Here is a 14,423-nt window from a genome sequence, read left to right on the forward strand (position 1 = left end):
CCAATATAACTTTGTTCCTGATTTATTGATATTTCTCAACCAACATGTATATAAGTATCATTATAATCCAATATAACTTTGTTCCTGATTTATTGATATTTCTCAACCAACATGTATATAAGTATCATTATAATCCAATATAACTTTGTTCCTGATTTACTGATATTTCTCAACCAACACGGACATAATAATCACTACAACCTAATACATTGCTAATCCTTATTATTAATATTTTTCAACCTACATGAACATAATTATCATTATAACCAAATACATCACTTTTTCCGGTTTACTGACATTTTCAATCCAGAAATAAATTAAACTAAACAGTAACTTTTCATGCAATACATACCTTATCCAATTCTTCTGTTTCTTTACAATCTGAAGATTGTGAACGGTCATCTTCGCCAGTGCTAGAAGAAACTCGATTCTGTCTCAAAAATAAAGAAACTGTAATTTACTCATTCCATTAAGCCGGAAAATAAAGTAGTTACTATCTATTAAATTATTCAGGTATGGTTTGGTATATGAGTATCTTAATTTAAGCTTTCAAAGTGATAAAACTGACAAAACTTAATTTATTAAAATACGTTAAAAGTTTGTTTGTAGTTAAGCACAAAGCTACACAAAGGGCTCTCTGTGCTCTGCCCACCACGAGTGTCGAAAGCCAGTTTCTAGCGTTGTAACGTACACTCCAGTGACGCAGCGGAATGTCTGTTGAAATAATCAACAACAATTCAAGGGGAATGTTTACTCTTTCTCCCCCACCACCCCCATCAAAATCAAGTGAAATGTTGATTTTTTTCATCTCATGCATAATAACTTTTAAACTGTACTTTAAACCAAACTGGGCTCATTTAAAATGGAATGTAAAAATATTAAACACTTCTTGTAGAGCCGTAAGTAACAAGAAAGAAGATCATGAACTAAGTTAGTAAACAAAAGAAAACTAACTAATTGTGGACCAATTTCAAGTACACAATGAATAGCATGAAAATAGGTAATTTATTTCAAAACTTGTTGTTAACCTATCTGTTATAAAGGGATTAACTGTTTTTCGTTTGTTTGTTTTTAGCGCAAAGCTACATAATGAGTTCAAATTCGATGACGAGGAACCCATTTTGAGACTAATAATGGTTGGAGATGGCTTGAATGGGTAATGAAGAAAAACTTTGATATAAGTTTAACATAACAGCAAATGTACAACGTTTCGACAAGGTTTTGTCATCATCAGTAGGGTGGTTAGGGCGCTCGACTCGCAATCCGAAGGTCGCGTGTTCGAATCCCCGTCATTGAACATGCTCGCCCTTTCAGCCGTGGGGGCGTTATAATTGTACGGCCAATCTACCCCCACTGTTCGTTGGTAAAAGAGTATTCCAAGAGTTGGCGGTGGGTGGTATTGACTATCTGCCTTCCATCTAGTCTATCTAGGGATGGCGAAATCCAAAATCTTACAAAAGGTTACTTGACATAACTCTTGGTATCATTTAAACGAGGGTGGGTGGGTGACATTTATAGATTTTTACATATTCTGAAGATTGTCCCTTTGATATTTCAACATATTGGGTTATAAAGTATGTTCTTGCAGTGTACGTATAAACCATCCTCTGTCTCTCCTACTTTTAGAACCAAAGTTACGCCCGTGTACATAATTTTATTAAGTCGTCAATAAGCTATTTTTACCAGAAATGGGGTTTTGTTTTTATTGTTTACGTTACCTCCGTAGATAACATTTCACACCAGATCTTTCTTAAAGAAGATTTAGTATTGAAATTTCTCATATGATTCGTCTGGTAAGAAGGTTCACTTTGCTATATTTACTGTAGTATCTTTACAATCAAACGTTCCTTTAGCTAAACATTAAGCAGTCTTTGACGATGAAAACGATAGGCAGTTTCTAGGCATGCGTTTTTTGAATACGCGATCTTTCTTACCAAGAGTCACATTTCCGGTTCGACAACATTCTACGTGGAGTAACTACAGATCCGCAACTAGTCCCGTTCCTTCAACGGTTAGTATTCTATATTCGTTTCACGAAAAGCAATGCTTGGAGGAATGCTGGATCTTTCTTTTATCACAGGTTGTTGATAATGACGTTTTTATTACGTTTTAGGATTCTGTTTGTTTTGACGTTAAGCACAAACCTTCTCAATGAGCTATCTCACCACGGGTATCGAAATTTGGTTTCTAGCGTTGTAAGTCCCCAGACATACTGCTTTGCCACTGGGGGCTTGGGATTCTGAATACGCTTTATCGATAATCTCAACACTAAATGTGACGATTAGTAAGGCTCCAAACTTGTGTTTTTAGACACTTTAGTTAAACTGAATAATTAAAAAAAAATGATAAAATCGAACCTATAAAAAACATTAAGTGTTTGTATGTTAATTTTGGTAATTATATAACATTAAGATGTAAAAAGAAAAAATATTAAGATGTTGGTAATTAGCGCTTAAAAATCACACACTTATCGGTTTTTACATGAATAGCTTCAAAACATTAAGAAATACTAAATTTCGTGTTCCTATTACTATCTTAAATAACAAAATATACGGCTACAGTATTAAGCAGAACACCATTTAGCAACTGATTTATGTTTAGCACATATATCTTTGTGTTTCTTTGAATCTCTTGTTATTGTGGCTTAATAACTTACTTGTTGGTTCAAATTTTAGATTAGAATACCACACATACATCCATACATGATTCCAACTAGCATCACTACTTACGAACATGTTTCAAACCTACATCCTTTCAGAATACTGCACATACATCCTTACAAGATTTAAACCTGCATCACTACCTACGAAAACGCTTCAAACCCACATCCTTAGAGAATACCACACATACATCCCTATATAACTTCAATCTGTATCATTACTTACGAACATGCTTCAAACCTACATCCTTACAGAAAACCACACATACCTCCCTACATAATTCCAATCTGTATCATTACTTACGAACATGCTTCAAACCTAAATCCTTACAGAAAACCACACATACCTCCCTACATAATTCCAATCTGTATCATTACTTACGAACATGCTTCAAACCTACATCCTTACAGAAAACCACACATACCTCCCTACATAATTCCAATCTGTATCATTACTTACGAACATGCTTCAAACCTACATCCTTACAGAAAACCACACATATCTCCATACATAATTCCAATCTGTATCATTACTTACGAACATGCTTCAAACCTACATCCTTACTTCTGAACATATTTCGAACCTAAATCTTTAAATATAAACACGATTCGAGCTCACATTCCTACCGATAAATGTGAATCTAACCTTCGTCCTTAAATCTAAATATGATTCAAAGCAATGCTCTCAATTTTAATTGTTTCCAAGTTATATTTTTCCCTTACGATCATGATTTGAACCTTTATCCTTCCTCATGAATATGATCCGAACTTACAGCCTTACTTACCAACATGATCCGAAGGTGTTGCAAACTGCAAAAGGGGAACGCTAATTTTCACATGTGATTTGTTGATTTCAAGGTTAATAAGTGTGTGTGTGTGTTTGTTTTTCTTTTTTTTTTCAAATCAAAAGTACGGTAATAAAAGTGGATTATATGTTGAATTATTATTGCTGTGACACAAGATAAGCTTTATAAAAATGCCGAGGGGGCGATAATAAGAGAGGGGCCTTAATTAGGGGCAATGGCAAATCAGCGAAAATTGCAATTTCACATTACTTACTGTTAAATAATTTCACATTACTTATTGTTAAATAGTTTCACATTACTTATTGTTAAATAATTTCACAGTACTTACTGTTAAATAATTTCACATTACTTATTGTTAAATAATTTCACAATACTTACTGTTAAATAATTTCACATTACTTATTGTTAAATAATTTCACAATACTTACTGTTAAATAATTTCACATTACTTATTGTTAAATAATTTCACAATACTTACTATTAAATAATTTCACGTTACTTATTGTTAAATAATTTCACAATACTTACTGTTAAATAATTTCACATTACTTATTGTTAAATAATTTCACAATACTTACTGTTAAATAATTTCACAATACTTACTATTAAATAATTTCACATTACTTATTGTTAAATAGTTTCACATTACTTACTGTTAAATTACGAATTTTTTCAAACATATTACTCTTGTTTCGACGTTCTAGCCCAAGTGACGTAGCATAGTCCGCTGTATTTTCTCTTTTCGTTACGTCATCGGTTTCAATAGAACCATACTCACTGTGCAACCATTCGTCAGTTAATAATGAAGACTTGTTACAACCAGATCCTCCGTTAGGACTACAGGATGCTTTAGTACAATGGTGTCTGTCCTTACAACTTTTACTGAAGTCTGTGGTGTAACAATGTTTGTATCTGGTATTTGACTGTTCGTCACCTACTGGTAATTCAGGAAATAGCGTCGTTGTGGCTGACGATGAAGTACTATTTGTATCAGCCATGACTGTTATTAGACCTACTGATGCCAAATCATTCTTTGATGAGCAGTTTAGTGACGAAATTAAGATTTTACTGTTGAGATCTAACAATGAATTCTTATTATGAAGCCCGATGTCCTCGTTTCCAAGATAACCACGTCTATCTTCTCGCGATAAAATAACCTTTGTAAGTTCTTCTTGGCTGTAGTCCAAAACGTAGCTTCTATCCTCTTCGGACAAACAGATATCAAAGGAGGTTGTGTTGTATATTGTTGGATAGGGCTCAGAATCTAACACTGACTGTGGAGTATCAGAACTTGATTCTAAACACTCTCTGCTCGACTGGAGACAATGGATGGATGTGTTTGGGAACCTTTCTTGGTTATAGTGATATAAGTCTGTAGCTTCAGGAGGATGTTCACATAGATGTGGGTCGCAACCCTCTGCCAATTCAAAGAATAAGGGAGTTAGCGTCCAATGTAAAACTAATGAAACTTGAATATGACAACAAAAACTTTACAACACTGCCTAAGCTAAACAAGAACATGGTGGCCACATTGTTTTGTTCCATACGTAACATGTTGAAAAAGTCATTGGAAAGCAATCTCAATAAGTTAATAAATTAATTACATTCCTAAACAGACGCAATTCCTATCTAATGTATATACACAAACAAGTAAATAGATAAAAATTTGGCAACTTTAAACAAGCTCAGTAAATCCACGTTGGCCTGTCTATTGTATTCACCGCGGGGAATCGAACCCCAGATTTTAGCGTTGTAAATCCGTAGACTTACCGCTGTAGCAGGTAAAGAATTTAGCTCATTTGAAAATAAAAGTAAGTTCTTTACAGGTTTTAGACAAATTTAAAAAGTCTAATTGTTTTCAACATTTTTTAAAAATATGTCACGTGAAGTTTTTTTTACTGTTTCTTGTTTGTTTAATGAATCAGTAATTACAAAATTGTACGCTATAGTTATTTGTCGGTTAGACATCTTCTTTATAATAAATATTATTCAACTAAAATGTAAACTATTATACTGGAACATAACACGGTTATTTAAATAATGTGACATTTGGGGCATAAATTAAAAAAAAACACCGCCAAACTTTGCTTTTTTTTCAAACACATGTCATTTACTGTACTTAGTGCTATACTGTCTCGCGATTTTAAATTTCCCGAAGAAGTGAAAATTGAGACGGGTTGATAGATATTTGAACCCGTAAGTCTGCTTATCGTGCCAAGTGGACCTAGTTTGATCTAGTGGTTATCGGGCCCAGACTGTGAATCCGAGGATTCGAAGTTAGTGTCTTTTGCTCCAAAACACGTTTCGCACTTTGAGTCCATGAGTGGGTTATACAAACGATGATCAAATCACACTAATCAGGCAGACAAGAATAGCCCCAGAATTTGCAATTATTAATAGCTACCTCTCCCCTCCTCCCCCCAGTCCAGCAGTCCAAAGTTAGAGAGACTCTGAGCGGGTAGTTCTTTGAGTAGCTTTGTGCAAAAATTCTAAAAAGAAATAACAAACAAATATACTTAGCCGATTTAGCTATTGAAAGTCACAACATTCGTTTATTAGTAAAGATAGAATTTTGGTGTGATCTTGAGTCTGCCAATCGAATTGAAACTTAGAATAATCTTATTCTTTGTTTCTGTACTGCATTTTTTAACGTTCTGTTTCATTGGGTGAGTGAGATTTTTTACAGAAGCTTTGATGTAACTATCGTACTTCTTGAAATGATTTAAACCAACAAATATATTGTGTTCTTGTTTGTTGTTTAGCGCAAAGCTACACATTGGCTATTTGCTTTCGGTCAAAGGCGAGGAAATTGAACCCGGCTTTTACATTGTAAGTTCGGAAAAAACAGATATAGTTTGTTTGTAGTTAAGCACAAAGCTACACAATGGGCTATCTGTGCTCTGCCCACCACGGGTATCGAAACCCGGTTTCTAGCGCTATAAGTCCGCAGACATCCACCGTGCCCACTGGGGAGCAACATATATAGTAATTAGAAAAGTATGTTATGATATAGTCCATTTAAACAACAGTAAAATAGTGTGTAGCTAAGTATATTACTTCAAGCTTTTCTAAACTATTAAAATTAATAGGGAACGTCTATCTATCTACACATACGTCTTTCCAAATAGCTAACTAATTTGTATTCAGAGCGGGGAAATTTGAGTCTATTTATAAGTTAATGCATCACAAGTAACAGTCCAAAGCTGATTTTAATATAAAGTGTTCTAAGCATACTAGTAGTAATTACTTACCAAAATAAAATATTGCCGTAGGTTTTATAGACTCTGTCCTATCGCTATGGGCTGGAAATCTCACTCCTTTTCCCAGATCAGTAAAAATCTTAAAATATTAAAACCGTCTGCTATATAAATATATAATATAATATATTTATTCTGGAATTAAGTATTGAATTTGAGTAATAACAAAACATTAGATACAAAGTGAACTAAGAACAATATTCACGATGCAATAACAGAGTGAAAGGAAATAATGAATATTTCCTTCTTAAATTAACAATAATGACAGTATGTCATACTAAAATACTGAAATCATAGAACGTTGCGGTCCTTGTAATACTAGCCCTAATTAAAGAGCCCAATATTCGCGAGGGGGTTGCAACATGGCCAGTTTTGACACCAGAAAAATCATGGAAAACACAGAAAAGTCGAAAACTGCCTATATGACTGCCTGGGGCCCGCCAGAAGGTATCTTTATACCAAAACCCCTGTAAGTTGGTTGACATACATATGAATAGTTCATGAAAATCCCAAATTGTGTTTTTCTCGCTGAAAAATGTAGAAAAATGCAAAAATTGTCAATAACTCTGTTTGGTACCGGCAAAGCGTGTGTCTATAGTAAATCTCACGTAAATTGGTCAAAATATGGCCAAGAAATAAACCCAAACTCCTAAAATTGTGCTTTTTGTGACCTTTTGACCCCCTAAAATGACCAAGAATGGGCACATCCCACATTTTTGTATATATATACGTGTATGAGACTTTGTACCAAATGCCATGTAAATCGGCCGAAACACGGCGGAGTAGTAGTAGAAAAACCCTAAAATTATGCTTTTTGTGGCATCTTTGCCCCCCTTATATTTACAAAAATTGGCAAATCCACCATTTTTGTTTGTCATTCTGTGGGAACTGTAAAAAAATATCTTTGTGCCAAATCCCGTGTGAATTGGTCAAAATAAAGCCGAGTAATTGACCAAACCCCCCAAAATTATGCTCTTTTGTTAGTTCTGACCCCCATAAAAATACTTAATATGTGCAACTTTTTTAATATGTAAATGTGTTAGGAGTAATAAAAGTTTTGAATTTGTACGAGTTTACATCTTGATTGCTGTAAATATGACCGCATAGGAGCCCAAAATATACATTTTTGGGTGGTTTTACCTTTGACCACATAAAACTCTTATCAAAGCCTAAGTAAAAAAGATTAATAATAAGACAGAAAATGTTATCTAGGTGTATTGCACTAAGGTATAACCATGCCAAGTTTCAAGTCAATCCACCGAGAAATGAAGGAATAGCAGTCGACTGAAAAGTATTTGAAGAAGAAAGACAAAAACAAGTGAAAAAACAGTATGTCTCTCTGTGAAGACATAATGTAGCTGCAATGGCAAAACGTTGGATCGAATAATATAACATGAATCAAAACACAAGAATAATTAAAGTTTGATACTAGTTAGATTTTTAAACAATAGAAATAGCGTCTGTAATATAATATTCATATTCTGAAAGTACTAGAGCAATGACTAAAAGGACGAAAAATATAACAATACTTATAATAAAGATTACCATTTTAATGATCAAACATTCATTGGAAACAATTGAGTTCGTTGTAAGCACATCACTGGTTAAGAACAACAACAATAATACAACGGTTATAGTAAAAGACTAATATTGTTTAAATATAGAATTAACACATCACTGGTTAAGAACAACAACAATAATACATTGTTTATAGTAAAAGACTAGTATCGTTTAAATATAGAATTAACACATCACTGGTTAAGAACAACAACAATAATTCTATTCATCTGTTATAATTGGATATTGTAAGATGAAATTGTAACATGAAAATTAAGGTTTTATTTACGGATAAAACAAGTAATTTTGTTATTAAAGTTTATTTTTCATTTCATTAAAAAAACATTACGTTTCGCTAGATTTATTTAGTATCGTCAGGTGGATACAATTGAATAACGAAACTCAGCACTCGTTTTTCACTTGCTTTTATTTTGTTGCTTAGAGATGTAATATCGATGTTAATAGAACAATATTTTGAAAAGATGTTAGAACGTTGCACACAATTTAAATAACATTAAAATACACAAAATAAGATTGACTATCGTGTAGTAATAGAGAGAAAATAGATTTCCTTGCCGTTATGAATATTAATAACTCATTACGTTTAAAGCCCAAACAGTATTTTACTAAATAAATCAATCCTTTAAAACATACATTTGTTCCAACTAGTTTGTTTGTGTTTGTTCGCCTCTCTGTTTATGAATTTGCACTATTATACACAGATATTAAGTTAACATAGCCTAAAAGTGTGATTATAAATTGTAAATAATTCATTACACGAAGAATAAAAACATTATGTTCGATAAATAATTCAAACTAGACACACATTTCCTCGCATTCTTACCTCAGTATAGTAAAGCTTCCAGATACCTATAAATATATATACTGCACACAGTATTTCTTAACGCTATAGAACTTTGATTACGACGAGTGTCAGAGATTTAGGATGAACAGATTTAATGCAAGGTTTATTTGTAGATCTTACTGAACGAAGTGCAAGCTTTCATCTTCAAAACGAAAATGTCACAATAAACATGCAGGAAAAGGATGGTTGTAGCTTATGGCACAATGCCTCTAAACATGACAGAGAGGAAATTAATGTTAAGTCATTCAATGAGATTAATGAGTCAGCGTGACACCCTCGTGGTGTGCCTGTGGGAACAATTAAACACGTGCGATACACCTATGTACAGTCTTACATACCTGCTTGTTATTACCGATCATTTGAAAGACATTATCAGAGAATATATGTTTTGAAGTAAAACCCCAAATTTCCTTTTACTTTGAAAATAATACTTAAAAAAAAAACATTTAGTTTCTTACTGAACAGTAAAAACAAAAGTGGTGTAGGTTACTCCATATGAAATGTTGTATACAAATCATACACATTTGTGTTGTGGACAGTGCTTTATTGCGCCTAGCAAACCACTTTTTTTTATCAATAACTGTAACAGGAATTTCAATCTGTATGGCATCTTATGCGCATTAGGCCAAAGAGTCAGGCCAAAAACTATAGAAAAATAACTTGCTACTTTAATAGGTGCAGAGTAAAACAACAACAACAACAACAAAGATGTAATATTCTACTTCCAATCATAAATTTGTTCCCAAGAAAGCAGTGTGTTAGAAAATTATCGAAATTTGACTTATCACGTATAAGTTAGTTAGCTTTAAATAAATATAAGGTACTAAACGCATTGAAAAATCATATGGTTAATAGTGTCGTGCAGTAAAGAATTTTATTGTTCATATAAGTTGGAATTTATGTTTAACGCAAGCTCGGCTCTTAACGCGAATGTACCTTCAGTTGTTAATGTATTCTCATATCGATTTTGTTTTACTCACATATTTCGGTTACAGCTACGTCATTCAACTGTATTATTATTATGCAAGTGAATTTGTTTAAACTACACCTGCGTACAGGCCTAGAGCGTGTTTTCCTACGTAGTGAATCTACATTATTTCGACTAGTCATTTCGAAGCAAATGATAAGTATATCCTCTCATTAAAGTTCACTAAATGACGTAGCAATTCTCAGTTCGAAATAGAAATATCATTACAAAGTGGTCGCTTTTCAAACGGATCTCTTCCCTGCAATGGCCTGGTGGTTAGGGCACTCGACTCGTAATCAGGAGGTCGCGAGATCAAAACCCATCACTGAACAAGCTCGCCCTTTAAGCCACGAGGGCATTATAATGTGACAGTCAATCCCAATATTGGTTGCTAAAGAGTAGCCTACGATTTGGGGGTGGGTTGCCTTTCCTGTGGTAATCATTTCAAAATTAGGGACGGCTACTCCAGATAGCTTTGCGCGAAATCTAACAAAAACAAATCAAATGGATTTTTAGCTTTCGAATTATATTTTGCAAATGAAATACTAAACTCTCGTAGAATCAGCTCAAACCTAGTAAGGGTGTTATACAAATGACGTACTGAACTGTCTTAAAAGAAACTCTGTCAGGGACGTTATGCAAATGACATACTGGACACATTTCGTAAAACTAGCTCAAACATGTCAGGGACATTATGCAAATAAAATATTGGACCTATTTTATAAAACCACATCAAACACTCTTTGTGAAGTGATTTACGGTAAGTAGTTTGTTAGAAGCGTTATGAATGACCTTGTGGTAAGGGTAAGTGTTAATTTGGAATATTTTATATTAACCAGTTTGTTAGAAGCGTTGTGAGAGGACTCGTGGTAATGGTAAGTGTTAATCTGAAATATTCTAAATTAACCAGTTTGTTAGAAGCGTTGTGAGAGGACTTGTAATAATTGTAAGTGTTAATCTAAAATATTTTATATTAACCAGTTTGTTAGAAGCGTTATAAGAGGACTTGTAATAATGGTAGGTGTTAATCTGAAATATTTTATATTAACAGTTTGTTAGAAGCGTTGTGAGAGGACTTGTAATAATGGTAAGTGTTAATCTAAAATATTTTATATTAACCAGTTTGTTAGAAGCGTTATAAGAGGACTTGTAATATTGGTAAGTGTTAATCCTGGTATTGGTAAGTGTTAATCCTGGTATTGGTAAGTGTTAATCCTGGTATTGGTAAGTGTTAATCCTGGTATTGGTATGTGATAATCCTGGTATTGGTAAGTGTTAATCCTGGTATTGGTAAGTGTTAATCCTGGTATTGGTAAGTGTTAATCCTGGTATTGGTAAGTGTTAATCCTGGTATTGGTATGTGATAATCCTGGTATTGGTAAGTGTTAATCCTGGTATTGGTATGTGATAAACCTGCAATATTTTAATTGAAGATGAAAAGGTTGCATTTGTTTTTTTTTCGGGGGGGGGAGTATCTAAACAGTGACGAGTCACTTCAGTGAATATAATGACCTGGTGTTTTTGAAATATGGAAAGGAATCTCATTTGAAGCATGTTAATCCAACCAACTATTGCTGTACTAGAGCGTAATGTTTAACTTATAACACCTGAATAAATCTAGAAAATGGGTGTTTATGTATACAACTGACGTTTCATGGGGCTCGATAGCTTAGGTCTTACAACTTAACTTTGTTATATTTTTTTATAAATCGTGCCGCTAACAGGCTTGAAACAATTTCTAATTGAAAACACAGAGAAATATCTAGAATTAAGAGGTTTTTATATTCTGAATGACCAGTTTTATTCTTGTGAAACATTTTTCATTATAAGAATATTGTTCCAAAAATATACTTTTGTTATATGTTCAGGTGTTTCTGCCGAGCGAATGAATAAGTAGGATCCGCTACCAGGTGGCTCCTGAAAATAAATACACTATAGGTTATAAGTCAGGCGTGCCTCCTGTACTCTTTAACGTACTTACTAATAGAGTATAACATTGCTAAATAAAGAACACAGTTTAGTAGAACGAAGGAAGGGCAACAGTTAAGGAGTTGTGAACTTGCGAATCGTCAGCTTCGAAAAGTAAAAAAATATACTCTGTTTTCCTTCTCTAAACTTGTAAGTTCGTTCTAATGCTACTGTTTCACGTCTGCAAGGCTCCCCAGTGCCTCAGCTCAAGTCTGTAGGCTCATAACCTAAAAACCGGGTTTCAATACTCGTGGCAGGCACGGCAGAGATAGCCCATAGTGTAGTTTTGCGCTTAACAACAAACAAACAAAAACGTTTACCAGTTTCAACACTTTGACTGTGTTATACTTGTATGTCGAAAGATTCAGCAAAAATCCTCTTACGTTTCAGTAAAAATACACATGTGTTTCATACTTTATAAAGACCCGAACTCATTAAAATAATTGATCACTAAGCAAAACCATACAACAGAGGGTTAAACGGAAAACAGGTGTAACTGTAGAGTTAAAAAAAAAGTTGAGTATGAAGTCTGTCATGATGTAAACATCTAAACAGCTACTTTGAAATATTGTCGTCTGCCAAATCGAAACTTAACACAAATATTAAACCTTCCACGTAGTTGCAAAAAGTATAAACTAATGTACGTTTCATAATTGCTTCATTTGATATATTGTTTCCTGTTAAGTTGAGAACTAATACAAGTACTAAACCTTGGAGATCTGCATTTAAGAGGTCAAATGTTACTTTATTTTTAGTATGACACCCAAGGTTTTTTTCCTTAAATTCTCAGATCAATCTGCTTTCTGGTACAACAACGAAAATATGTATGGATTTTAATAATACGGTTTTTAATAATAATCAGATAAAGTGTATGAAAATATGTGCGGTTTTTAATAATAGTTGAATAAAGTGTATAAAAATATGTACGGTTTTGGTAATAGTTGGATGAAGTGTATAAACATGTGTATGGTTTTTGATAATAGTCAGATAATATGTTTTAAATAGATATCATGACTTTTTGTCAATACACACCAACAAACCACAGTGAGTAAGAAAGTGACACTCGATAGTAACCACCATTAGCTTTAGGATCGCAACCCTATTATTCGGAACAAACCTATACTTTACAGAACCAACCAGATTCTTTACAACATGTGGTGGTAGTTTAATAACTTCCTTTATAGTAACGCCATGGAAACTAGATTAACAGTTTCTTGTCATCAGCCTTATGCATTCAGTACAGCCGTATCAAGCGTCATTATTTATGCTAACTGCTTAAGCTAATATAACGCGACGCTAAACGCTTTTTAATTAAGATAATTTCATAAAATTTAGAAATTTGTGCTTAAAGGTTAGCAATGAATAATCAATAATAACAGTTCACCCGTATGATTCTTTTAAAAACTTGAGCTAGAAACTACTAATCTAGTTTGCTTGGCTGAACCAATATTTATGTATCTGCACGTGCTTTCACCATATAGTTTTGCTGCTGTAAGTCAGCTATCTTTAATCCGAACGACAAAAAACTAAAACTGGTCCGTTCACCTTTACTCTTAGGTGAAGCTATAATAAAAATATCAGACCGATAGCTCACGTGACATTTTGCGTCAGTGTACATAAAAGTTGAGCAGTTTGTGTTGAATAACTTTGCACGTGTGATTTATGATAGACGAAACTTGACATCTAATTGTAGGTTGTAAAGATCTATCAGTGCAGCAAATTTGAAAACAATCCATGAAAGTTAAGTACGTTTTTCTAGCAAATAAAGTTTCCGTACTTTCGATGCGAAGAAAAAAACAGGAAAAAAATTCAATAAAAATTGGAGACTTTATATCTCGTGTCTTCGTTATGGATTGCCTTTAAATATGGTATGGGAAGTAAGGATCCAGTAGAGCACATACACTCAATATATGTGATAGTTGATAGTTTGGATCACTGCAGTGTGTCCTGCAAGCTGTTTTGGCCGCACGACACACTACCATGTCTTGATAGCGTACAAAGTGTATTAGAAAAAGACCTTCACTGTGCGAGGTGGTTAGAGCGCTCGACTCGCAATCTGTGAGTCACGAGTTCGAAAACCCATCCCACCAAACATGCTCACCCTTTTAGCCGTGGGGGCGTTATAATGTTACTGTCAACCCTAGGATGGGGATGGATGGTGAAGACTAGCTGCCTTCCCTCTAGTCTTTCGTTGCTAAATTAGGGACAGCTGGCGCAAACAGTCGTTGTGTATCTCATAACAAATCACTGTGTGAGGAAGGTTCATTGATATAATTGAGATCAATACACCGATCTTTGGTATATATAAATTAACTTTAATTCGCAGTTTTGGATATAACCTTAA

At 33.8% G+C, this 14,423-nt stretch overlaps 1 protein-coding gene across 3 annotated transcripts in view; it reads right to left on the reverse strand.

The window, feature by feature from the left end:
• LOC106464830 overlaps positions 1–14,423 on the reverse strand; it is a 39,990-nt gene that overhangs the window by 19,470 nt on the left and 6,097 nt on the right. For all 3 annotated transcript variants that reach the window (XM_022392632.1, XM_022392631.1, XM_022392630.1), the window contains exons 2-4: positions 6,717–6,804; positions 4,119–4,882; positions 353–430 (exon numbers count right to left, since the gene is read on the reverse strand). In XM_022392632.1, coding sequence (XP_022248340.1) covers positions 353–430; positions 4,119–4,882; positions 6,717–6,804 — 930 coding nt within the window. The remainder of the gene's footprint in view (positions 1–352; positions 431–4,118; positions 4,883–6,716; positions 6,805–14,423) is intronic.

Source organism: Limulus polyphemus, unplaced genomic scaffold, assembly GCF_000517525.1.
Source record: "Limulus polyphemus unplaced genomic scaffold, Limulus_polyphemus-2.1.2 Scaffold1753, whole genome shotgun sequence".
Taxonomy (NCBI): Eukaryota; Metazoa; Arthropoda; class Merostomata; order Xiphosura; family Limulidae; genus Limulus; species Limulus polyphemus.